This window comes from Eulemur rufifrons, chromosome 18 (assembly GCF_041146395.1).
Source record: "Eulemur rufifrons isolate Redbay chromosome 18, OSU_ERuf_1, whole genome shotgun sequence".
NCBI classification, from domain to species: domain Eukaryota; kingdom Metazoa; phylum Chordata; class Mammalia; order Primates; family Lemuridae; genus Eulemur; species Eulemur rufifrons.
The window spans coordinates 68,158,079-68,184,063 of record NC_091000.1 but is presented as its reverse complement, the minus strand read 5'-3'; the positions used below and the strand labels follow the sequence as shown (position 1 = coordinate 68,184,063).

Here is a 25,985-nt window from a genome sequence, read left to right as displayed (position 1 = left end):
CTCACGAGTGGATGGCCACAAAACGACCTTGAGGGTGGCTTCTGCAAATAGTATAAAAGGTGACCAAGTATAAAAGTCACAGTGGCTCCCAGAGGCAGCTGTGGCCAGGATGGCAGAGCTTTTTGTTTTTTTCACATCTTTGTAGTTGTCAGTTATGACGACGCATCTATGAGGCCAGGGGAGAGGCACAAGCCAGGGGCGTCCCAGGCACGGGAAAAGGAAGTCAGTGCCCAGGGCAGACGGCTTGTCTGGACCCACAGGAGTGGAATGGGACGTTTCCAAGGATGCAATATTTAATTCTTTACAATGTGGTTGTTTGGTTATTATCTCCATCTAACAGATGAGAAACTCCGACAAATAAAGTTCAAGTATGATGCCTGGGATCACACAGCCATTCGTTGGCAGAGCTGGGACTTGAACCTGACAGTCTGACTCGAGAGATTTTCAGGCCGGGAACACCTAAAGGAGCTCAGCCGCCCCTGCTGACAAGCGATGGCTCGGAGCCGGCCAGGCACTGAGTGCGCAGGGCCCCTGCGGGAAGGGAGCGGGCAGACTCGAGGTCCCCACTGGCTCTGCTCAAGCCCGAACCCCATGCGGGGTGGAGGGGCCCGGCAAGGACAGAGAGCCCTGCCGCATGCAGGGTGGAGGGCCTTTTTCTCTTTGCTTCTAAAGAGCTGCTCAGGACAAGGACACTCCCTAGAGCAGAATGTTTGTGCTGAGGTCACCCAGGACCAGGAGGGAGCAGGCAGGGGCACTTCCGGGCTGTGTTTGCTCACGGTCCCCCAGGGGGAGAGGGACAGAGGCAGATCGTTGCCGTCCCACCAAGCACGTCTCACAGTCCCCGGGCGCAGTGCTGACACAGCCACGGAGGGGCCCGAGGATTTGCCCCCTAGTTTGTGCAGCACACTTGCCCATCTGGAAGCCCTCCCAACTGACGTCTGCTGATGGCCCGTGAGCATGCCGAGCGGGCAGCTGGCAAGACGCGCCGTGCCTGCCTGTGTGCGAGGCCCGTCGAGGCTGGGCACAAACCCAGCTCCAAACAGCACACCCAGGCAGCGGCCCTCACGGGCCTGGGTCTCAGCTCGACTCAATGCTGTCACCCACCTCGTCCCAGCAGAGCTTCTCTGGGGGCCATGGGCAGAGGCTCTCTGCTCCTGGTGACACGTCTAGCAGACCTCTCGCCAGAGAGGAACGAGGGCCTGGACCTCAGCCCTTTTCAGAAACATGCTCAGGATGGTTAGAAGGTCCACAATCCCTCATTCACAATTCTAGACTCAAAAAGCCTTTTCACTGAACTTGGCAATGATACCTGCACAGGCCTGAACTCCGTGGCGGCAGAACCTGGCAGGGACGTGAGCGTCTTTAGCCTCTGCTCATCTCTCCTCATGGTGCCCACAGACATGTCACTGCAGAACATTCATGTGCTGGGTGACAGTGTGGCCGCGGACCCCGATGGCAGTCAGCACGGTTTGGTATTTGGGTAGGTGATAGAGCTGCCTGCGGACGTGACCACGGCTTGAGCCAAGCCCGGGCTGGTGCAGGCCGTGCTGCGGGTGCCATGCATGGCTCCCTCGCGCCACCGTCCCAGCAACAGTGGGAGGCGGGGACCAGTGAGTTACAGTCGGAAAAACCAAGATCAAAGAGCTCAGCCATGAAATTAATGCTTATTTAAGCAAATCACAGATAAATTGGTTCTCTACTTAAAAATTAAAATATTACAGATTCCATCAATGGACGAATGGTCAAACAAGATGTGGTCTGTCCACACAGTGGGATATGATTCAGCCTCGAGAAGGAAGGAACTTCTGGCACAGGCCACAACGTAGGTGAGCCCAGAAGACATGACCGGCAGTGAGATAAGCCGGTCATAAAAGGACACACACTGTATGTTCCTACATGAGGAACTTGGAGGAGTCAAATCTGCAGAGACAGAAAGTAGGATGGGGCTGTCAGGGGCGGAGGGGAGGAAAGAATGGGGGTTCGTATTTAGTGGGGACAGAGTCTCAGTTTGGGAAGATGGACAAGTTCTGGAGACGGATGGTGGCGACGGCTGCTCAGCAGTGTGAGTGTGCTTAATGCCACTGAACTGCACACTTAAAAATGGCTAAAGTGGCAAATTTTACGTGTATTTTGCTGCAATTAAACTATTACAGAGAAGACGAAAGCCCTGCTGGACCTCTCACCGCATCCAGGTGGCCCAGTACTGCCCTCCCCGCTTCCTGTGCTCCCCCTGTGCCTCCCCCCCAGGGCTAACCTCTCCCTGCTGGGTGCACGCCCTTCCAAATTGCATTCCAGGCTTCCTCTGCTATAACACGCTACCCCCACGTTTCAGGGAAAAACACCAGTTTCACTCTCGAATATTCTCTTCCTTCTAGATTGTACGCATTTGCCCACCTGGTGCCCCAGAGACCATCCCCACCAGGTGCTGTGCACAGCGGCTCATATCTAAGGTCTTGGATAAAAGCACGTTAGCTTCCTACTTGTGAGCTGAGGACGCCAACGCAAGGTCCACTGAACCTCGCAGCAACCCAACGCCACTGGTTTCCAGCACGTACTTGGAACACAAAACCCAACATAGAAACACCATGCAGACTGACAGATCCTTACCCCGCGGTTCAACTAATCTAAAAAAAGCCAAGGATCAGTAATTAAGTGAAAGGGGTGGGAGGTTACACAGTCCATTCACTGAAAACACAGACTTGCTTCACAGAAGAGCACTCAGGGTCTTAACTCAGACAACTAACTCCAGGTGACAGAACTCCAGGCAACAAGCTATGGGCAGGGACCTCCGAGCAGAGTGGGCACCTGAGGGCAACGGGGACTGCGTCTGTGGCCAGACAGTGGCGGGACGATAGGCCAGTCGCACATGGCAGTCCAGGAATGGGGACACACAGGTGCTCCACCCTCCTCTGGGGGTGCAGAGAGCTCACATGCTGCTGTGACGCAGCCGCACCGGCTGCCACCGTCACAGCCCTTCACTCGCTCACCAGGGAAAGGCAAGGTTACAAAACAGAACTGCAGTCAGAGGGGATCTCGGGTTTGCACTTGACCCTGCCCCTCACTGTTCTGCAGGTGAACTGGGCGCCCTGCCAGGGCTGCGTGAATGGCAGAGGCAGGCCCGGAACCTGGGGCTTTAAACCCTGGACCAGGGGAACTTTGTCTACATCAGACCATGTTTACAGTATTGCTTAACCAAGCTGCGATCAAGCATTGGCTCTTAAAGAGTTATATGGGAAATTTATTTACGTGGAACTCTTTTTCCCAGTGGTATCACGTAAAAGATGTTACTGTATCAAGGCATAAAAATTCCTCTGCATTTTCTTAATGAACACAACTGCTCTGCTGCCCCTCAGAGCCGAGAAGGCAGTTGGGACGCAGGGCACCTGCGCTCTGTCCTCCGTGCCGCCACGCCCCGTGCGCCCCTCAGCCTAGGGTACCCTAGAGTCTAACAGCAGTGCCTGCTTCTGACGCACAACCCCACCCTCCTCTTTCCGGGAGGAGCCCGGCTAAGTCTTGAGCCCGCGTGATTTGCATTCTGCGGACCTGTTTTACATCCTAGTCCCTGCAACCTGCATATCACTCAGTGCAATCAGGCGTAAAACTCCATCCCGCGATCCTTCTGTCCTAGGAGGTTGATCATTTTTCCTCCATGTTTCAAAGTGAATTATTCCTCTAAGGAACTGGAGAACCTGACACAGACAAGTGTACCGAGCGGCTGCCTTCTTGCTGACTCGTTTAACACCCGCTCTGGTAAGATGCCGGCTTGGCAATTCTCCGCATGAGAAGCACATCTGTCCTCTTTTACACACTGCACTGGCACATTTACTCATAAAGAAAATACAAGAAGGAAGGAAGACTAACCTCTAATGCTTATTAAATTAATTTTACCCTCAAGGCACTCCTTTATTTGTGTTTCAAAGTATTTAGCTTTAGGCGACACCTGTGTACACAGGCACACCCTCCTGGCGGGGTTCCACGCGACATAACTCACGGGGTCGGCGTGTTCCGGGCACCGTCCACCTGCCAGGGACGGGCTCACGTGGAGATGAACCACACGGCGTCTGGGCCCCAGGGGCTCACTGTCTAGTTGGGGGAAAAGCATGTAAATTAATGAATGCCTGACAACGGGGGACTTCTGTCAAACAGGCCCCTCCGACACAGGGAGGGACGCACGGCCAGGACCGGAGGTGGGAGAAGGACGAGGGCTCCGTGGAGGGGGGTGTCCCTGCGTGGAGGCGAGGGGGGCTGGGGACGGTTTTAAGGGTGCTTCTGACCAAAAGAGGTGATTCTAGATGCTGACGCTCTGTGGTGTTACCAAGTATCAGAATGCTATGCGATTCTGAAGAGAGTATCAAAAAATTCAATTAAAGGCTACAGTTGAATTAGATAACAGTTGGGGAAATACTTCAGTTTCCGGTTCAAAGCTTTTACAAAAAATATAGGCTTGGATCCTGTACATAAGTTTCCACTTGGATTCCTTTTTATCTTTTTTTCTTTTTTTTAACTTTAGTTCTGTTTGGTGTTAAAAAAAAAATAAGGTGAGACGGTTTGATTCAGGATATGGCAAATGTATGAATTTGCTCTTTTAGAAAAATTCAAATTTATAATTCTCATTAAATTATAGGAAGATGGTGAAACCCTAAGGTTTTTCTAAGGCAAATGGACTCCTTGCAAATCTCTTGGTAGAAAAGTTCTTTTATAATTTAAATAACCATCCTACTAATTTATCTGTCATATAAGCTCAGAACTTTGTGTCTCTATTGTTTTTCAAAGTGATATATGCCTAGGCTCCATAATGCTACAAATTTCTGAAAAATTATGGAGAGTACTTATCAGGAACCCAGAGTTTGTCTATCAGTTTTGAAACCTTAGGCAAGTCCCTTATTCCTTTGGGCCTCAGTTTCCCCACATCCATAGACAAGGGGTGTGGAACGGCACCAAGGCCTTGCCTGGCTCCAATATTCTCTATTGAGATTTGGAGCTTCTGGTCGCGGCGGGCTCGTCCTGCAAGGCGAGAAGATGCTGGCTGAGGCAGCATGCTGGACACACAGGCTTCCGCTGCTGTAGGTTTTTGCCAGGCAGAATGAATGAAGTCAGGACCTAAAATGTCTTTGGAGCGAGCCCTTTCATAATCAACCAACTCTGAATTTACAACAATTGGGATAAATTTAAAATCTTCCTAATATTATAAGCAAGTGCATACTTGGACTTCAGCTAAAATACAGCTTCACTCACAATCTGTAACCCTGGATGTCGCTGGGTTAACTTCTCCACCTTCTGCCTCCTACTTTCTCCCTCCTCTGCTCCTTGCACTCATCCGTCTACCTAAGCCGTTATCAGGCTGTAGAAAAGATAAGGCACACAGGACGTTCGAATTATAGTGCTGTCGGGGAAATTAATCTGGCATTTTGCAAATGATAAAAGGAAGTGTGATGTTGCAAAAGCACGTGAGGGGCAAGTGGGCAGAGGAACGAAGTTCTCTGGTGCTTCTGCCTCTGATGCACTTGGTCAGCACCTCTGCACAGCAGCCCGTCCTGGAGTCCAGCTACCTCCCTCCCCGGAACTTCCCTCTGCCCACTGCCGGCTCCAACCCTGGATGCCAACAGGGCCTCATGGCCACAGCATCCACTCACAGTCAGGGTGGCTTCCCTGCTGGGCCTGCCCTGACCTCACGCCTGGCTCTCGCTGTCACCATACACGCCTCTCCCAACTCCAACCGAGTAAGTTATGACTCGTTAGCTGATTCCAATGGCTGAGTGAGGCCATTCTGATCGCCTGTCTAGGACTGCCACTCTTTTGGTACTGGCCGTGTACTTTGCCAAAGTCCCCAAGGCCAACCTGATGGGTGGCTGGGTACCCTGGTCTCACTCTATCCATCCACGTGCACATTTGCCAGCTGCAACCACCTGGCAGCCAGAGCCTGGTCACCAGAGGCCTGTCCACCTGGTTCCTGCCAGCTGCCAACAGCTCAGCCCTGCAGAGCACGTGCAGGGGCACGTCCACGCACGCACACGTGTGCACACACACATGCACGCGCTGGCTGTGCTCGGCCTGGTTTCTAGGCTGCACAGACCCTCAAGCTGGCTTGAAGCAAACCCAGTTTCCTGGGGTGGGGGCAGGGTGGTGAGATGGACCCCGGGGCACATTCTCAGCCCTCAGTAAGGGCAAAAGCTGGCACCGGGTGGGGACAGCAACACTGGCCTTCAGAGCAGAGGCTGGAAGCTCTGGTACGGTGAGGCTGTTCCACGACCACATTCCCTACCTTCACGGGCCTCTCTTCACTTCTTCTTGGAAGCAGGGGTGTTGACACGTGGATTCCTATTATTTCACACAATCTCTGTGCACTCAGAAGTTGAAAACAGGGCAGCCTCTTGCCTGAGGGCTCCCTAAAATTCCACGCCGTCAGCAAATCACAAAACACTGACTTGGAGAATATTTTGATCTCACTTTTAATTGCTCGATTTTTACAACTGAAATATGGGCTGCCATTGGTATTTTTACATTGCCTTTTGTCAGAGTATTGCCTAATCTTTCCCCAGTCTAGGTAGTCTGTAGGCAAATAGAACTTGCCTAAATTTTTTTCCTCTTTAAATTTCCTATATGTGCCCCCAAATTAACTATTTGATAACTTACAAAAATAATTGCCTATTTATTCACGCTCCCAGAGACTATATGCTTTTCTGACTCCTCTCTTTCACTCTGCCTTGAGGAAAGTGCTTCTGGTGACGTGACAGCTGGCATGACTGAGTCCAGGCTGCTCACGCCAGGGGCTCCCACAGCTCTTACCTCCCCTATAATAGAGTCTCTTGCACAATGTGGCTCTTGACCCCCTTTTTGATGGAGGAAGATGCTGTGTCTCTCAAGTATGTTTTGGCAAAAAAAAGAAAGTGGTTAATACCTGCTGGATTACATGTATATGAAAAATTTTAAAGGGTGTTTTAACATCATTCCAACAATGATAAGAAGCAAAATTCATTCATCCACTTAACAAATTTTTACTGACTCCCTATTAGGGTAGGTGCTGATCCCTTAATGATTTTAGAAATGAATGTGAAACAATATACTAAATAAAAAAGAGGGCATGAAGAACTCCCCTGAAGAGAAGCGAAGCTGTGCCAGGCACAACGCTGCTGGCGGCGCCCAGGGGACTCTCCCCGGCCTGGTGTTCCGGGTCCAAGGGGCCAGCAGCGAGCAGCGTGGTGTGTGTGGCTGGGCCGGGCAGCCAGTGGTCCCCATTCTGGCCCCGGGGTCCACCTGCTGGACTTTAGACCCCAGTCCCACTGCCCAGCTTCGGGGCCTTAGCAAGTCATCGACTCCCTCTGGGCCTCAGTTTCTTCATCTGTACCGGAGGCCATCCTAGTAGCTACTCCAGAGGGTCTTCGGAGGATTTAAGGAGCTAGGTTATACAAAGTGTTTAGCAAGGCTTAAGAAACAAATCCTCAAGAAAAGACAAAAAATCAGTATTATGCTGGCCAAAATATTTCTCCCATCCAAGTACTAACCAGACCCAACCCTGCTTGGCTTCCGAGAGTAAAATATTTCTAATGATATTCAACAGAGCCAAGAATTAGGACCATTTACATATTGGAATTGTTGGTAATTAAAAAAAAAACTATACGTTTATCTAATCTGAGGCCATTTAAATGTTTTTATAATGGCTTTCCTCTTCAAATTAAAAAAATTAAAACTCCTTTGAGCATGTACGTTTTTTCCTAAGGGTTTCTGCAAGACCAGCCTCTGGCCGCTTTCCTCCCCGGCGCCCTGCCGAGTGACCTCTGCTGCACGGCTTCTCTTTCCATCTGGGGAACCGGCTATTACTTACTCATCAAAGTTCCACAGTGCAGCTTGGTCTTTCACTACTTTCCTCACTATTCCCCTACGGCTTATTATCTTCTGCCGTCCCAGATGCCTTCGACGATCGTGCTGATTGCCGAGGGTGCTTTTCTCGCATCATGAGATTCTAGTTCACAATTCTCCGTCTTCGCACATCTCCAGTCTGTCTGCTGTGCTTTCTCCAAGGGGCTCACGTGAAACACCCACGTTAGGCGAGTCCAAGATGAGACTCTCGATTGTAGGTGTGCACTTTGGTAAAAGTCTTTGGAGAGAGTGCAAGCAAACTGCACCCACGTGCTCCCCCGAAGGGTTGGAGGGAGCGTTTGGGAGCAGAAAGCTCTGAGGGGAAACGCCCTCAGGTGTCTTAGCCGCGTGGGGGAGCCTGCCCTTCCCCTACCTGGAACAGGGCCATGACCGAAGACTCCAAAAGGTACCTGCACCCGTGCATGTCCCCACAGTGCAGATCCAATGGGGAGATCCAGGGCCACCTTTTTGTTTTAACTTTCTCTCATCCCCTCCAGGAGCACCTATGACTTCCGCTGTCCAAGAGGGTCAGGACGACATCTGTCTCCACGTAGGAATTCGACTGGCAGTCGGATTGCGCTGACTCTGCTAGGGCGGCATCTGTTTCATTCACCGCAGAACCCGAACCCTGTCACTTATGAGTGTGTGCCCTGCACAGCTGACTCAGAGGCTCTCCCGCGCCTTCCCGACACCTTTTTATCAAAGAACATCAGCCCTGTGTTCTGCAGGCTGGAAGTTCGGCTTGTTCTTCTCTAGTGGTAGCCTGATAGGTGACTGCTTCTCAGACTCAGGGCTCGCCAGCACCCTGGAGGGCTTCTTAGCACGCAGACCGCAGGGCCCCACCGTAATCCTCTCGTTCAGCAGAGGGGCCGGGCGGCTCTCAGAATTTGTGTTTCTAACAAGTTCCCAAGTGAGGCTGATGCACCGGCCCATGGACTGCACTTGGAGGACCACTGACATCTGAAAACCAGTTTCTAATGATTTTCCCACTCTTCTGAGTACTTTAGTGACGGTTTTTGATTCCTTGGTTTTGCCATCTAGAAACAGGAATAAACCTGGCAACCACCTGCTCCTTCGATCTAGGAAGATCTAAGGGATTCGAGAGTACTATGGTCCATGCATCCTCACACCAAAGACACTGGCAGCTGCTTTGAGAAAAGCACACCCCTAAAATTTTAAAATACACTTAAATCAGCAAACATCGCAGTGCATGGACCTGCCACAAAGGGGGCACATGTGTGACCTTTCCCTTCCTTGCTGAGCTGCTCCACAGGGGCAGGGCGGTGTCTGCCTTGTTTATGACGACACCTCGACATTCAGACAGCACTGACTGGAGCCCAGTGGGTGCTCACGCCACGGGCCGAGGGTCACACTGGGGAGCTCACGGAACTGGCAACGCAACTGTCCACCCGCCCAGGCCGGGCACGAAGCAGAGGCGCAAATATGTGAGCTGCCAGTGACAGTGTGCACTCGGCGCTGCTGCTTTACCCCGTGGGCACACAGCGATGGCACCAACACTGCGGCACGGCGGTGCTCACGTCTTCGTGACCTCTTCCTCTGCCCCACTTCGGATGGACAGCACAAGGCAGCCTCCTCCCGGTGTCACTCCTCGATAGCGACTCCCGGCAGGAAAACCGATGCCACCCTGTCCCACGTCTTACCTCCCTGATCTTCCACCCTGCCATCTTCCGAGAAGTTCTGACATAACAAGGACCTGGGCCTCTGAATGTAGTGACCAGGCTGTGCCTTCCACAAGGGCTCCCAACCAAGGAAGGCGATGTCATCAAGTCACGCACCCTGGTGCAGGCTGCGGCCACCCAGAAAGGGCGGCTTTCCCCAATTTGTACAATTTGAAAGCAGCGGCCCTTCCACCCAGCTCCCTCTCCCAATCTGGCACCACTTGCCCCCTGTCTTCCCAGCACATCTGCACAGAGTTCCTCCTAGAGGCCTCCTTCCGCCCGTGGTTTGGATCTTGAAACCCCATCCACCCCTCGTCTGTTTGCTGTGACCCTGCAAGAATTCCACATTTCTTCTGGAAAAAGGACCAGGTATGACTTCCTTCTAGATTAGCATTGCAGGTCTGCTGTTCTTTCCTAAGTGATAGTCATTATAAATGCCCAATAAAAACGACTGGACATACATTTGTTTCTTCCCAGCATCCCAGTGGCAGGCGTCTGTGTCCATCAGTGGAATTGCCAACCATTTTCGACAAGATTTACATTCAGGTGAAAAACACTCCCAAGCACTCCCTCTGCTCTTGCTTCCAGGCCAAGTGCCCAGGTTTGACTCTGCAAAGCACCCGGAACACGACCGCCCGAGTGAGCGCGCCCTTCCATTCTCTCCGGCTTCTGCAGCTCTTCCCTCACCTGAAGCCCACAGGAAAAGGACAGCGGTCCCACCTGGGCCTGGAAGGCAAACGTGTTATGAGCTCCCCCAGGCAGCTCATGTGATGACACTAGTCTTCCTTGGCTCCACTTGCTGGGGCACAAATCATTCATGTGTCACACCTTCCCGTCCCCAGAGACTACCTGCGCTCATTACACCCCCTGCCAAACCCCTGTCCAGTCTCTGGGTGCACCACACTGCTGCCGCTGCCAGTCCTTCCTGGCTGGTGACTCTACCTTTGGGGGCACTTCATGCCAGAACATTCCGTAACCCTGTAGCTGCAGAAGAATGGCATTTTAATCAGGCCTTTATATTTTCTGTATTTCCTGATGTTTTGACATCTGAGGCCTTGCTGATCCTGGAGAGAATGCCCGTCTCAGGATTAGCTAATTCCTAGAGAGAGTAACAGATCCACCTGCGAGTGCAGGTGTCACATGCAAGCCAACCGGTCCAGAGCGCACACCCCGACCACGTCCTGTATCAGGTTCTCACACTCTGAGCCACCAACCACCTACCCCAATCACCATGGGACCAGGACCAGGTATCAGACAACCAGGGACAGGCCCTCTGGCTCAGAGTCTGCTGACACTATCCAAACGGGCCAGCCCTGCCTCACCCCTTCCCTCCTGCAGAAACCACAATAAAGCCTCCTGCCCCCGTCTCCCCCGCCCTCTGCCTCCTGCCCGACCCTGGGGCTTCCCCATGTGGCCCTGTGTGGCGCACCCCCTCCTCTTGGGAACTTAATAAATGACATTTCCGATGGCTGCCATCTCCTGCTCTGTGGACCTCACTACACCTGGATAATAATAAATCCTACATCTTAAAACAGGCCATGGCTTCAAGTGAGTCTCTAGGCTCTGCTCAGCACCCCCCTTTCCCTCAGATGGAAACCCCCCTTCTCAAGGCAGGACAGGACTTTAGTTCCATCCCTCCTGGGCCTGCATGTGTCATAAAGCTCTGCTCTCCCCATCCTAGGAGATGGTCACTGCTTCCTCTGTCACCTTCGTGTGCCACATCCAATCCAGCAAGTCTCAGTGGCACCACTTGTAAAGCGTTTCTCAAATCAGATTCTGCAGGTGGCACCCTGCCCATCGCCCACACTCTGTCCCTTTGCCACACCGCAGATGACAGATCCTCTCAGAGCACGCACCGGAGTTATTCCTCTGCTTAAAACCTCCTAATGATAGCTTTGCAGAACAATCCCCTGGTGTTCAGGCCCACGGGGTCCAGCGTTCTGAGTCACCTGTCCCCACCTTTGTCCACCATGCTCCAGCCACTCCGGCCTTCTCCCTCCTCTTCCAGAAAGAGCCGAGTGGAGGCAGCTTTTGCCTAGGCTGTTTTGTTCCCATCTTCCTGGAACACTTTTCTGCCCAGAAATCTGTGTTAGTCGTCAAGACGACTGTCACCTCCTCAGAGGGGCCCCTCCTGCCCACTCTGCTTGTTACTCCCTGCCCTCTCTTCTCGGCTCCATTCCATGCAAGCATATGACCTGCTTGCTTACGGGCTCAAGTCTCTGTACTTCCTCCCACCCCCCACCACCCCCCGTAACGCCTTTTCCTCGCGAGGAGGGGCTTGCTCAGGTGCGTGTGCAGCATCCAGAATAGCACTGGCCTGGGGGACTAAGTCAACCAGCCCATTCACTTCTCTTTCCCTTGCTTTATTTTCTATAGTTCCTGAGACACAAACTCCCTGGTCTATAGTTTTTGGTCCTCATATTTCCCATGGGTCTGTGATTTTTGCCTGTGAGCTCATCTTTATTGAGAATTTTCTTCCACGTGAGTCTTGAATGCCGCTGTGGGAAGCTCTACTTTTGACCCTGAGGGGTCCAGTGAGCTTCACTGGTTCTGACATTGATGCTTTGGCCTCAGCGGAGGTTGGAATTAGGAACGCACGGCCACGTGTGGTGCCCCCTTCCAGGCTCCGATTGCTTCAGGGTGACTCTTTCTCTGCCCACGGTCCCAGGCAGTCAGCCAGCTTTGGGCTGAGTCCCTGTGGCAGGCTATGATTTTCTAGTCCTGTTGTCACAGACGGTTTTGACTCCTGGCTTGATTCAAGGAGCTCAGTTCTAACTGCATAAGAGGCTTGAGTGCTCAGCTCCAGTCCCCAGGGCTGGTGTTCAAACCCAAGCTCCTCGGGCTTCTTTCTGATTCAGATGCCCTGTGAGCTGCCTTGGTGTCTGTTCCTGCTGGAATTCTCCCCTTGGTCTGGTCCTGGGGAACTTCCCTTTGTTGTGCTGGAGCTCAGCGTTGCATTTTAAGAGATGTCATATTTTACCCAGCATTTGTGTGCGTGTGGGGGTCCCTGTCTGCTCGGTCCACCACTTTCACGGGAAGATCCCTTCTGGCCAGTCCCCACATTTTTGTCTTTCCTGCCTCTAACCCAAGAACCTGCCCCTCAGGGACTTGGCCCGTGCAGGTTGTTTCCTGTCCCTGTTAATGCCCACACTCCCACGCCTGCTCTCTAGAGTTACAGTGCTCCGAACTACGAACTGCGCTGCTGGGCGCCCGGGGTGCGTGCAGTACATACTTGCTCATTAAAGGACAGTGAGCGACTCAATATTTTGCCGCCAACAGCTGGTCATGCTGGCTGGTGCTGCAGCTCACCCCCTCGCCCCAGAAGCCACTTCATCCTGCCGAACGACAGAGCCACTGCAGCAGATGGGAGGAAGGGTGGAAACGAGGGAGAGGATAAAAAGGGTGGCAATTACTGGCTTTAAAGCCAATCATTCTAGCAGAGCCTTTCGGGGCTGGGAGGCAAAGGTGCGATACATTTCTCACCACCGATTTTTTTAACCTGCCCCATGACACCCAGACTCCTACATATATTACAAGGTGATATAACAATGATATAATAGTAGCCAATATTTAATACTTATGAGCACTTATAGACCAGACATGTGCTAAGCACCTTAAATAATATAAATATAAAAATAATTATGATTATCATAGCAGTTAATATACACATATTGTAATAGATGCCAGGCACTGTTCTAAGTGCTTCTCATGTTATTCGTTGACTCCTCCTAACCCCACTATTGACCATTATGACTCAGAGAGGTTAAGCAACTTGCCCTAGGTCACACAGCTTTTAAGCAGCAGAGCTCCAGGCCCTGTGCCCAGGCCTCCCTTCCACACTGCCCCCCGGTATATTATTTCAGTCTTCAGAACGACCCCTGAGATACGAACTCTATTGTGACCCACTTTTACAGATATGAGAAAACGGGGGCTCAGGGAGGCACGAAGCAGGCTGTGGAGGCGGCACAGCCAAGTGTGCGGCCATAAGCGGGCGGGCAGCGCCTCGGGACCTCCGTCCGCGCGTGCACACGTGTGCACACGCACATACTCCTTCAAGGCCCCTGGGTGCCTTTTCAAAAGCGAAACAATTTTGTTTTTAAATTTGTGTATTTTAAAGAATTTTTCTTAGGTTTTATTATGTATTTAAATAATGAACATCTTACCTCGCCTGTCATTAGACCTCAATATGCTTCTAAAATTTAAATTAAAACAAAAGATACTGGAAAAGCCCTGCTCTCTCCCACATGGGCCAGCCCTGCAGACCTGGAGCTGCTCTGGGAAGCCTGTCTCTGCCACTTTGTCCCCGTCAAGTGTCCTCCGACCTGGGACAGGCAGGAGCAGAGCCAGCGGGAGGGACACAATCCTGTCTGCCTGTCCAGGAGTGTGAGTCTCAGAGAGGCTGCCCCCCACCCTGCAGGCCTCCAGCCCCTCTCCCCGCCGGGAGTGCTCATGGAGGAGGCCGGGGCAGAGGTGGCTGGGGGACCCGCCCGGGCAGGCTGGCACAGAGGCCGAGGGAAGGCAGGGACCGGGGCAGGCGTGTGGTGAGAACGGGTGGCTTTAGGTCCAGGCTCTGATCCCAGCCAGGGGACTGCAGTTCTGTCCTCCGATGAGACACGAGGGCTGAACCGTTTACTGTTCGTGAAGTGCTTGCCATCTGTGCTGGGAACAGAGGAGAGCACAGAGCCAGCATTTGTTAGATAAATCAGTGCCTTTGGGTCCTGAAACAAGTGAAGCCCAGCGACACGTGACGAAGGGAGGGGACAGAGGGCTTCCTTCAAAGATAAAAGGGAGAGAGCGGCCGGCTCCATCCCGCTCTGGGGAACCATTTCTCATTCTCTGCCTCTTAAGACCCTGCTGGGGGAGAAGGTGTCCTGGAACATTCCTGGCTCCTGTGCTGCGGGAGGGGTGTGGGTGGCGACTGGGGCACAGGCCGGAGGCGCCTGGCAGAGGAGCTCAGTGCTGGCAGCTGCAGCTGCAGGGCGGCCTCCCTGGCCGGTGGCCTTTCCCCATCTGCTGCTGGCGGCTCCCCACGGCCGCCGAGGCTCCCACAACACAGTAAGGGTAAGCAGGAAGCCGGCTCCTGAGGAAAATGCACCTGCACCCTCCACTCGTGGCTGGATCTGCCACCCGCTGGGCTGGGCCAGTCCTATCGAGCTGGGACGCAGGTGCTTTCTGGCCTCCCTGCCACCTGCAAAAGGGAAGCTCAGCTCCGGTGAGCCCTCCAGGCAAGGGCATAACCGACTGCGTGGGCCAGAAGCTGGGTTTCCAGCGCAGACTCGACCACAGCAAAGCCGCGCAGCACGTGTAGCCCACCCCACAGGAGACCGCGCCGTGGGCAAAGCGGGGCGTCGGCACGGGGTGGTGTGGACGGAAAGGAGAGAAAGAAAAGAGTTATTTGTAAAAAGGTCAAACAATCATTCTTTTTCATAAATCTCTCTCTCCATAGAGCAGTGGTTTTCAACCTTAGCTGAACATTAATCCCCAGGGGAGTTTAAAAAAGTCCAGTTGCTCAGGTCAAACCCCCTATGTCAGTGTGTTTAGTTGCATTTTTTCCCAAAGTTAGCACAGCAAAAAATGAAAGTTACACACGGTTCTAAAAGTCTTGAGCAAGGGCGGGAAAACTATGTTCTGTAAAGGACCAGACAGTAACTATTTTCGGCTCTGTGGGCCACGCCGTCTCTGCTGCATCTGCGGGACTCGGCCGCTGTGGCATGGCAGCAGCCGCAGGCAACGTGTGCGCACAGGAGAGGGGACATGCGCAAGGAGAGGGGACGCGTTCCAGTAACACTTTCCCTACACAGTGGGCCGGATCTGGCCCACAGGCTGAAGCTTTCCCAGCCCTCACCTAGAAGAGATAAGGGAGCTTTTCTAAACCCTTTAGCATCTCCAAACTTCCCCCTCCCAATGCAAAACCACCACCCCACCCTGGCAAATGCACACATAAAAATTCACATCCAAATGCCTCTGTGGAGTGAGGCGTGAGGCCAGACGGACCAGGAGCAGGTGACCGGAGCTGGTGGAGGGCACGTGGGCTCATTCCACTCTGCTGCCTACTTCTGTGTATATTTTAACAGTTTCCAAGATAAAAAGTTAAAAGAATGAAATTTTTAAGAAGAGAGGAAAACCTGCTCAGAAAAAGCCACGAGCTGAAACGAGTGGGAGTCTGGGGACGGGGCCTGCGTCTGCCCGGGGCCGGGCACGTGCGCGGGATACTCACGACCAGTAGAGCAGCATGAGCAGGAAGGGGCAGATGATGAGGGCCTGCAGCACCTGCCAGTCCCGGCACAGGGCAGCCAGCCCGGGCATGAGGAACTGCCCCGCCATGGCCACGAAGCTCGCCACCATCGTGATCATGAACCGTTTTCCCGGCGGGCAGAGCTCTATTCCTAGAACACAGAAGCGACAAGAGAGAGATGAGGGCCCTGCCCGAAAGCCGGGCGGTCCTGGTGCACCAGGGCCAGTGCACCGCGCCACCAACCAAGAACCGAAATCGTTTTCACTTGCTGCCCAAGTCCAGAGCCCCGCGGGGTGTGCCGGTGTCTCACAGGCAAGGGCAGGGAGCAGGACCGCTGCCCAAGGCCACAGAGCAAGTCGGTGGCAAAAGGACCTTGGAAGCTCAGAAACCAGGAAATGCTGCTTCTTGTAGGGATAGAGTTTTGCACCCCCGACGTTTCCACTTCCTCTGCTCTGTGATGTCACCAAGCTTGCCATCCTCGCGTTTCTTCTCAGGGCCATCTGTGGCAGTGTCCTGTCCGTGACACTGTACCAGGGGACTCTCGACATCTGGACAGGACACCAGGCATGTCCCCCTACACACTCCCACCCGCCTGCACTGCCCACCCTCTGGTCCCGGCTCCAGGGCTCCCTGAGGACTCAGTTCCAGGCAACCGACTCACACTGGGACAGATGGAGCCGAGCCGCAGCTCATTTATTAAACAACACAAACACAGACAATGGCGCAGGCTCAGATCATACAGTGATCATCCAGCCAGAAAGCTCCCTCTCCATGGGGACTTCTGTGGCCCCCTGTCATATGTGCGTCCCTTTCTCTGTCCCTCTCCGGGCAGGGGCCACGTCTGAGTCATCTTCATAGCTCCACACAAAAAATCAGCGCCTATCTTCAACACATGCCCGCTGAACGCCGCAGGGAGACCTCCAGCCCTCCTGGTCTCACAGAGGGATCTGTTCTCTTCATTTCACCTCGAGTCAGAAAGACGGTCACAAGATTTTAATTGCTAGCACCCACGTGACAACTGGTATAGACCTACTACATGAATCCCTATAATAAAGATCCTTTACACTAGAAAATGCACCTGGGTTTCATATATTTTTCCCTCATAGTGCATGTAAATTTATTTGCTATTCTTCTACAATATGCAGTTTTCCCTAAAGTTTTCTAGCTTTTTAAATTTAATTTTTTATTTCAAAATATTTCAAAAATTACAAATGTTTTTGTTACATGGATAGTTTCTATAATGCTTCAGTCAGGGCTACAAGTGTGCTCATCACCCAAACAGTGTTCATTGTACTTGTTAGGAGCATTTTTTTACCCTCCCCACTTCCCCACCTGTCCTCTTCTTGATTTCCCGACGATTTTTACTTCTTTCTGTGCCCATGTGTGTCTATCAGCTTGCTTGCTTGTTTTAAAGTGTAGTAGGAAGAAGAAGGAGAGGAAGAAGGAGAAGGGAAGAAGGAAGAGTGGAAAGACCCTCGGGAAAGGACACTTTCCACGCTTTGGTGTCTGCACAAAGGTTCAGGCGGTGGCTTCGTGGATCACTAGCGACAGATCACCTGCTGGCTGTCCAGAGACCACAGCAAAGGCAGGGGGTCAGAAGGCAGTAGGAAGGAGAGCAGATGAGGAGGACAAGAGATAATTATGTGTGGCCACAAGGATACTGCCAGCCCTAACAAGGATAGGGCACTGTGCCAGCCAGTCCCTATGCTAGCTCATCGGCTAGAAACAAACCACAATGCCATCACAGTTTCCATTCCTGCTCCGCCACACACAAACAGGTCTCCATCACGGCCATCGATGAGCGAGGGAGAAACCAGGTCTCACTGACTACTGCTCATAAAGAGCTTTTCACCGTTTCATTAGGAAAACAGGATCAAACAGCTCACCCGTGGCCACTTGCTGCGATGTTGTTCCTTTCAGTACCAAAGGCCGGGCTCACTGAAAAGATCACTTCCTAGCAGGGCCTAGATCTGGCATTCTGCTCTTAAAAATGACAGAGAAAACAGGGTCTTTCTTAAGAAACGACGAACAGTTGTAGATTTTAGTTTTCACTTATTGATCACAAGGCATAGACTTGCTGCAACGGGAACCAGAAATCTGCATTAGCCTCAGCAAGTTGAGTGTTTGAAAGCGTGCCACAGGCCAGTATCAGAAAGGAAAATGTAGCATTTGGCCCCCAGGTAATCTTTAAGCAAAGAGAGAGAACGTGGAAATCGTGAGATGGTTTGCTGGTACAGCAGACCTCGCACGTTGCTTGTGGTTTTGCGCTTCCTCACCTCTCTTTAACTTAGTGACACAAGAAGTATGAACAGATCTGCAACTACACTTCCTTCTCCACAGTCCCCCTGTGGGATGTCTCCCTTCACAGACTAGTCTACACTGATGCACGTGAAGCTACTTGCCAGACCAGTGTCTATTGGCAGGTGACTGAGGATAAACGGTTCCTTGCTGGGCCAGGGACTCTACAGTCTGACTTCAGTCTCCCCTTGCTGCGAGTGAGTTGCTGTGCCGGGCACATCTCTAAGTTATTATTAAACTGTCATGGTTTTTCTTCCAAAGGTTCTCTCATTTCTCTCCTGTACACAAGCGGTCTGAGTGGCCCCCTAAGTCCTTGCTACCTGAAATGTGGTCCACGAATCTGCAGTGTCAGCATCACCTGGGAATGTGCTAGAAATGCTGCACCTCGGGCCCCACCCAGACCTACAGAATCAGCATCTGCATTTTTAAAATCTCCAGATGACCCTCGAGCAGCACTGCTCACTGTACTTCCCCAAAGCCATAAGCAGATCTTGCCTCCCAGATGTACCTACGGGAGCCGAAGAGGTGGAATCATTTTCTGATCTCTTCACTCCTTCTCTTTGTGCCAGGAATCCTAGCAGAGACTTTATTTCATCAGGGAGAAAATGCAGAGCCCTCCGGCAGATATCCAGTATTTTAGCACCTCCCCCGAGGCCATGGATACACATGGCGCCTTGACATAAGGACACAGGTGTGACCATTTGTAGATAAATTACTTTTTTGCCTTGACTCACCAGAAACTCTTTCCAAACTGCTCGAATCTAACTATGTTCTGAAAGTGGCTATAAAGATTTTTTTTTTAAAGCAATTATTAAGGAACTTCAGGTACTTTAGGTTTGCCATTAATCACAAGTTCCTTTGGAGAGATGAGGAATGAGTTTTCTGAAGTGGGAGAGGAAAGAACACATCAGAATGTTAAAGCCTTCAGTCCTGGCATCTGTCAGGAGGTGACAGGCTGCGGGTGGACCTCTCTGCGCAGTTCGCAAACAGGTGCAGTTGGCGCAGCGGCCCTCACACCTTCAAGGTGGTTCCAGCCACCTGACCAGTGCCACTGGCCCTGGTCTTGAAAGGCAGGGAATGCTGTCCCCAACCCAACTGCCCCCTCAGGGCCTGGCTACTGCGGAGGGTGAGTCACTTGCAGGCACCCATAGCACCTGTGGCCGACCCTGGCTGGCAGCTGTGTCCCAGCACTTCCTAGGGCCGATCTCCTTGCCAGTGGAGCCAACCCCACATCATCTCAGTAGATTTTCACTTAAGGGCAGCAAGACTCCTGATTATGTAAAACAATTAAGGGTCACAATAAGCTGTCATCTTAGGTGATGCATCAAAGATTCAAACATTAAAATACCTCACGTGTCCAGTGTGTAGTGCTTTCACTGCTATGGTTAAGAGACCAGACGCTGGGTCAGAGTGCCTGGGTTCAAATCCTGTCCCTGGTACCTATAAGCTGTGCCTTTGGTTCAGTCATTTAGGAGTTCTGTGCCTCAGTTTTGTTATCTTCAAAGTGGGGTGTTGTGAGCACAGCGGTTGTGCCTGAACACAAGTGCTGTGTGTTAGCATTTAGGGGTCATGATATCATGCATTAGACTTGGGTCCCATCCCCATGCATTATGTAAATGCAAATATTCCAAAATCTGAAATTGGAAACACTTCTGGTCCCAAGCATCTCAGAGTAACCTGTTTAGAGTAGTAAACATGAAATTCATTTATATTTCTTTAAAAAATTTTTTTTTTGTAGAGACAGGGTCTCACTATGTTGTCCAGGCTGCTCTCAAACTCCTGGCCTCAAGTGACCCTCCTGCCTTGGCCTCCCAAAGTGTTGGGATTACAGGTGTGAGCCACCACACCTGTCCACATTTGTATTTCATGTACACCTTATACACATAGCCTGAAGGTAACTTTATATAAGATTTTACTAATTTTGTACATGAAACAAAGTTTTGACTGTGATTTGACTGCAACCCATCACATGAGGTCAGGTGTAGAACTTTCCACTTGTGTTATCATTTAAGTGCTCAAAAAGTTTCAGATTTTGGAGCATTTTAGATTAGGAATGTTCAATCTGTGTAATAATAATTATTCCCAAGTCACTGTTTGGGCTCAGTTGACACAGTGAGACCCTGTCTCTTAAAAAATTAAAAAGAATTACTTTTCCACTAAAGCCTTAGTGGAGAAGGCTCATAAGCTGCTCCTGGCAGCTAGATACACTTTGTCGATCAGCAGAGAAATTACGGAAGGCTGTGAGAACGAAGCAGCATGTAATTAAGACTGCACTGAGGCATCTGGTCAGTAAATACACAGGGGCCAGACCAGCACAGCCTGAGTGCGCAGGTGCAGGGCAGCCCCGAGGCTCTGTTGGAAACGTGGCATTGTTCGGAGGCTGCGACTCTGGGCAGATTTGCTTTTCCTAAGTTTGCAGATTCTTACAAATTTTCTGGAGGAAAAGAAAATTGTGCTGCCCAGAGCGGTCACCTCAGGTGGCAGAGGAGGAAGGCCCGAGGGAGGGAGGCCTCAGAGCCCAAGTGTCACCCCCCCGCACAGCAGCCGTTCCTCGGGAGGAGGGTGTGAAGGTGAGCCTGACGTGCCCACGAGGCCACGGTGCCGGGTATTCAGTCCAGCCCTGGCCTCGGGTTGCTGCGGAGATATGTGATAGATGTGAGTAAAGCCCACAATCTGTTGGCTTTCATAAGAGAGATCATTCTAGATGATTTGGGTAGGCCTGACCTACTCCGTTGAAAGACCTTGGAAACAGAGTTGAGGCTTCCTTGAGGAAGAAGAAAAAATTCTACGATTGTGTGAGCCAATTCCTTGCAGAAAATCTGTTAGTATATATCTCCTGCTGGTTCCGTTGCTCTGGTTGAACGCTGACTCTGCAGGTAGGGCATCCTGCCCTCACGCTGGGTCCCAGGGGCCTCCCACAGGCCTGTCTCAGAAGCTGCCCCCTCGGCTTCCTTACAGTGTTGGGAACTGTCACTCCCCGCGGCATCCTGTCCCTGCTTCCCTCCCCAGGCCAGTCTGGCCCAGGGTCCCAGCCCCACAGGGCACTGCCAGGCTCAAGGGGCGTCTGAGTCAAAGCACCGGGGCACGTAGGGAGGGAGCCGGGGGGAGCACACAGCTCCGTGCTGGCCTTGGCCGGCAGAGCCCACCCCTGGCTTCCTTGTCTGAGGTACTTGCCCACTAGAAATACCAGTTAGAGAACAAAGTTTTAGTGTTCTCCTTCCAACTCCCGCACCCCCGACAAACACACACACTTACCCACCTGTTCACTGGGTTTGGTAATAATAAATACTTAAATTAAAAAAATCTTTCGGAACCAGCCTTAAAAAAAATATGTTTCATCCTCCCATAATATATATACATGACTAAAACAAAACACTTATTCTTTCTCAAATGCCTTTTAAAAAACTCTGAATGCTTGGTGAGGTGGGAGAAAGACATATTTTCTTGGGATTGCTAAGTGTTCCCGGCTTCTGAGAAATGAGTCTATAGGATTTTTCTGGATCGCAGTTGGCGAGTAACAAAGGAATACATTGAGTTGACTGGCGACATTTAAACTAGAGAACCGGGAATCCCCAGAACGGCCGTGCTGGGAGCCAGATACGCCCGGCCAGGCCAGGCCGAGGGACAGACATGGCCTGACTGCCGGGTTAAATTCCTCCCCTGCCTCTTCCAGGCTGTGTGGACTTGCTCAACCTCTCTGTGCTTCTGTTTCCTGGTGTGTAAAGTAGGTAACAGTCGGGCCACCCCAGACGGGAGTCGTGAGGGAGCTCGCATGGAGCAGTCGTGTCTGGCTCACGCCTCGTGGGCACAGAAGGCTCCTTATTTGTCGCTGTCCTTACAGATTTGAGGTTGAGTGTTGGGGTGGGTGGATGTTGCTAATAGATTAACTCCAGCGATTCGAGTTCTTCCGTTTGGGACCTAAACCATGCTGTGTTTTAGGCAAAACTTGGTCAAAATGCACTCATGTAATACAGTGTACAGGATTCTTAAGTCTTACGGCGTCTGCTACCCAGGGACAGCTGGCCAGGCTACTTGGAGAGAAGAGTGTCCTCCGGGGAAGGGTGGAGGCTGTGAGGGCAGAGCTGCTGGTGGCAAGGCCCCCAAGCGCCCCTTGCTCCTGCCCCCATGTCTCCCTCTGCGGGGCTTCGTGTTGGTCAGGAGGCCACACCCAGTCCCTGTCCTCCCCTCAGTGAGTCACACGGGGGATCCCGAGGAAAGCGGGAGAGGTCTGAGTACCCAGCCTCTCAGGAGAGAAGGCGCACACGACTCCTGATGAGTTTAGCAAGGACTGAGAAACATTCTTGACGGCGCATCTACTTCCAAAGCCCTTTATGAGAAAAGCCAGCCCTTGCGACTTCCCGCCTGCGCAGCCCCCGGTCACTGTGGCTGGGCCCACGACAGGCAGAGTGTGCACAGCTCACCGGCAGAGGGAGGCAAGATGGGCTAGGGAAAGGACAGCGTCTCCCCAAACTGTGCAAATTAAACACGATTCTTGGAACAGGCCCTCAGAATGAGAAATCCATCAAAACAGAGGCCACCGCTGAATGGCTCAGCTGTCCCCTCCCCAGGCCGAGCCTTCACTAAGGCCAGCTGGGCCACTGGGACTGGGGGCTTGGAGACCTAACTGCAGAGCCCAGGCCCAAGGACACACAGGATTCACAGAGGCTGCTTTTCCAAACCTACTGTCCTTAAATATGGACCACTCCCCTCCTCTCCTCCATGACTGAAGAAACCAGAAGTCTATCTCAACCAGTGGAGGACGAATGTGGAAAGGAAGGGGCTGCAGATGCCATCTGCCTTGCTGGGCACTGGCTTCCTCCATCCTCACCTGGAGGCCCCCATGTCTCCCCTCGAAGGCAGCCCCATCATCCTGGATCCCTCCCAGCCTCCCCAGCAGGGCAGAGAACTCCAGGGAGCACCTTTCCTCTTTCCTGCCACTCCCCAAACAGGCCTGGACGTGGACATACCACCCAATAATTACTACCTGGGCAAGGACGCAAGGCCCCCAGCATCCTGGAAAATAGACCCTGGGACATGAGATTGTGCAATTCCTTATTATAGCAAGAGGGCCTGAAATTGCAAGTCATGGAGACCCAAACAGCATTTGAGGGTATGACTATAAAAGGTGGCCATTATCATAACAGTTCCACACCTTCCCCCCACCATGGAAGACTTCCTGTTTCCGCTTAACTTAGGCCCTGCCAACCCAAAGGAATGGCCGAAAGAATTTGGAAGAGTGGTTTTCTCCATTTAGAAAAACAGAAAATAAAAATCAGGGGAATTTTAAGTTTTTCCTACAAATCACATTCAGTGCCTGCCAGGAATGTAGACATGAACATTTAAATGCTCAAGTGCAGAAGTACTGAATTAATTACCAATTGAATACCTGTTATGTCTCTGGTACTAGGCCAAGTAACCGTTCCCGCTTGCTGTGAGCCAAACGCTTTGGCGGGTTATTTTCCATGCATTAAACTCATTTTGTCTGCACAACTCTGCATCATGTACATACTGTTTTTAATGCTCATTTTACACAAGAGGACCCTGAAACTCAGAATGATTAAGTGACTTGTCCAAGATCCCACAGCTAAGGAAGAAACAAGGTAGGTGTTGAAGCCAGGATCCCCCATACTAGCCCACATCTCTGCCGCGGGCAGATGCTGTCTTCAGATGGAGCTCCCGGTGGCTACCGCCCCTCGCCGCGCCCCACCGGAATCTCAGCTCATGGGGGCAAGGGCTTCTTAGGCTTTGTTCCTCGCTGCTCCTTAGAGCCTAGGACTGTGGCTGGCACACACCCGGGGCTCAGATAGTTGTTGAATGAATAAACATAGTACAGTTTCTTCCCCTCTAGTTCAGATACTTTACCTGTGTCCCCCTTTCTTAGATTTCCGTAACAGAATCAATTCTAGTCATGGTGAAAGAGGCCAGTCAGTGAATCGGTACAGCCAGGCTACCGTCTTCCACGGGAACTTATCAAAGTCCACATCATGGTCTACATATTCATATGCCGATAATTATATGAGGAAATACCAACCATAAAACTCAACATGAGCCATAAAGTTCAATTTCCTTTCCAGATAATAAGTTATTTCCACCACCTACTTCTTTTCTTTAAAACTAACATTACAATGACTCAAACGAGGAACAGAGATTTAAATGCTCAGCAATTTCTTCTATTTAAAAACAATGACCGATATTCCACAGCACATGCTTAAGAATTTAAATTAATGACACTTTTAGTTTCCTAATATTTAATAAGAGGAGAAAAATCCAAGGAGAGAAGTGACTTGAACCATCAGAACAGCCTCACGTCCACCCGAATTCTTGCAGTTCGTGCCTGCTGGGCATCTGCAAGCCGAGTGAAGGAGTAGAGGAGACCGGGTGGTTTTAGGGTCAAGACCACAGTTTAGAAATTACCATCCAGTTTTCCAGCAACCGGTTCCAAAGTTAACAATTTCCAATCCTCGATTCCTGTGGCGCTATCCGTTCTATGGCTGCGTCACTCAATGACTGAGCGTGCATGCACAGGCATATCACGCATCTGAGCACACACGGCCTCACAGGCCTTCACACTCAAAGCCTCCGAGGAGTGTGGCCAAACGGAACAGCCCTAAAGTCCTCCCAACTCTGCCCCATAGCAACATGCGCTTAGCTCCCCAGCTGTCAGAGGGCGGGGAGGATTGCCTGGCTTTTATTTCTCATCATCAGCGTTATCGTCATTGCTGTTATTTTATGAGCTTGGCAAACAATCAGGATATTACGGGGCTGGGCTTATGGAAATAGAATATATCTCAACACCAGTTCATAGTGTCATTACCGTGTAACATCTAGTAATTGTCAACCCATTTCACTCTGGCACAGGGAAAAATTATTAGCAACTTCGTTTTTCCAAGCAGGGCTTTTCTTTTTTCTCCTCTCACCTTCCCAGTTCTCTTGAATCTGCATTTAAAAAAAAACAAAAAACTTTCCTTTTGAAAGTTCATACATTCACAAAGAAGAGAGAATGGTGTGTGTGTCCCCATTTATCATCCGCTAGGTCAGCGATTATCAATATCTTGCCCCTGTTGGCTCTTCTGCCTCTTTCTCTCTTCCCTGTAACATTTTAAACCAAATTCCTGACATCTTGTCATTTCACTTCTAAATACAAACATCTCTCTAAAAAAGGACATTTTCTTATATAAATACAATATTATCATCGCATCTAACAAAATCAACAATTCTTTAATATCATTAAATAACCAGTCTGTGTTCAATTTACTCCCTTAAGAAAAATTTATTTATAGTTTTTTTTTAAAATCAGGATCCAAACAAGATTCACATATTCTATACCTCTTAAGTCTCCTTCAGTCCAGAACTGCCCCCTCTCCCTCCCCGCATGCCCGTTCCCCGGGGCCCTGCCTTATTGAAGGAGCAAGATGGGTTCTGGTCTGTGACTACTTGCCCACGGCGTTGTTAACTCGCTCCTTCATGCCCTGTTTTAACCTCTACACTGCGAGTTCGACCTGACAGTCTGATTAGAGTTGGGTTCAAGGTGTTTGGTGACAATATTGCATAGGTGGCACCTGAGCCTCGTGTCCAGGAGGACACCACGCTGCATGGGACTGAGACTGCTCCGCGTTCCCCAGCAGTGGCCCCTCCGCCTCCCACCCCAGAGTTGTTCACCAACATCTTCCCTGTTGGTTTCAGCATCCTGTGCTGATAAATGCCTTTAATGATGATTTTGTCTGGGAGTGCAAATGGTGATTTGATTTTCTAATTTCATCCTTCACTGTGTATTGTTTTCACCCTGAATTACTTTGTAAAGAAGAACCTACAGTCACCCACAAGGGCCATGTCCTTCCTCTGAAACACAGTCGATTCAGAAGGGGCAGCACCTATAATCGCAGTCACTCTGGGTAACTTCACATAGCATATCCCCC

General features: G+C 51.2%; 1 protein-coding gene across 2 annotated transcripts in view; it reads right to left on the bottom strand.

Moving 5' to 3' along the window:
• SLC22A23 (solute carrier family 22 member 23) overlaps window positions 1-25,985 on the bottom strand; it is a 164,576-nt gene that overhangs the window by 33,043 nt on the left and 105,548 nt on the right. For both annotated transcript variants that reach the window (XM_069493639.1, XM_069493640.1), the window contains exon 4: window positions 15,754-15,922. In XM_069493639.1, coding sequence (XP_069349740.1) covers window positions 15,754-15,922 — 169 coding nt within the window. The remainder of the gene's footprint in view (window positions 1-15,753; window positions 15,923-25,985) is intronic.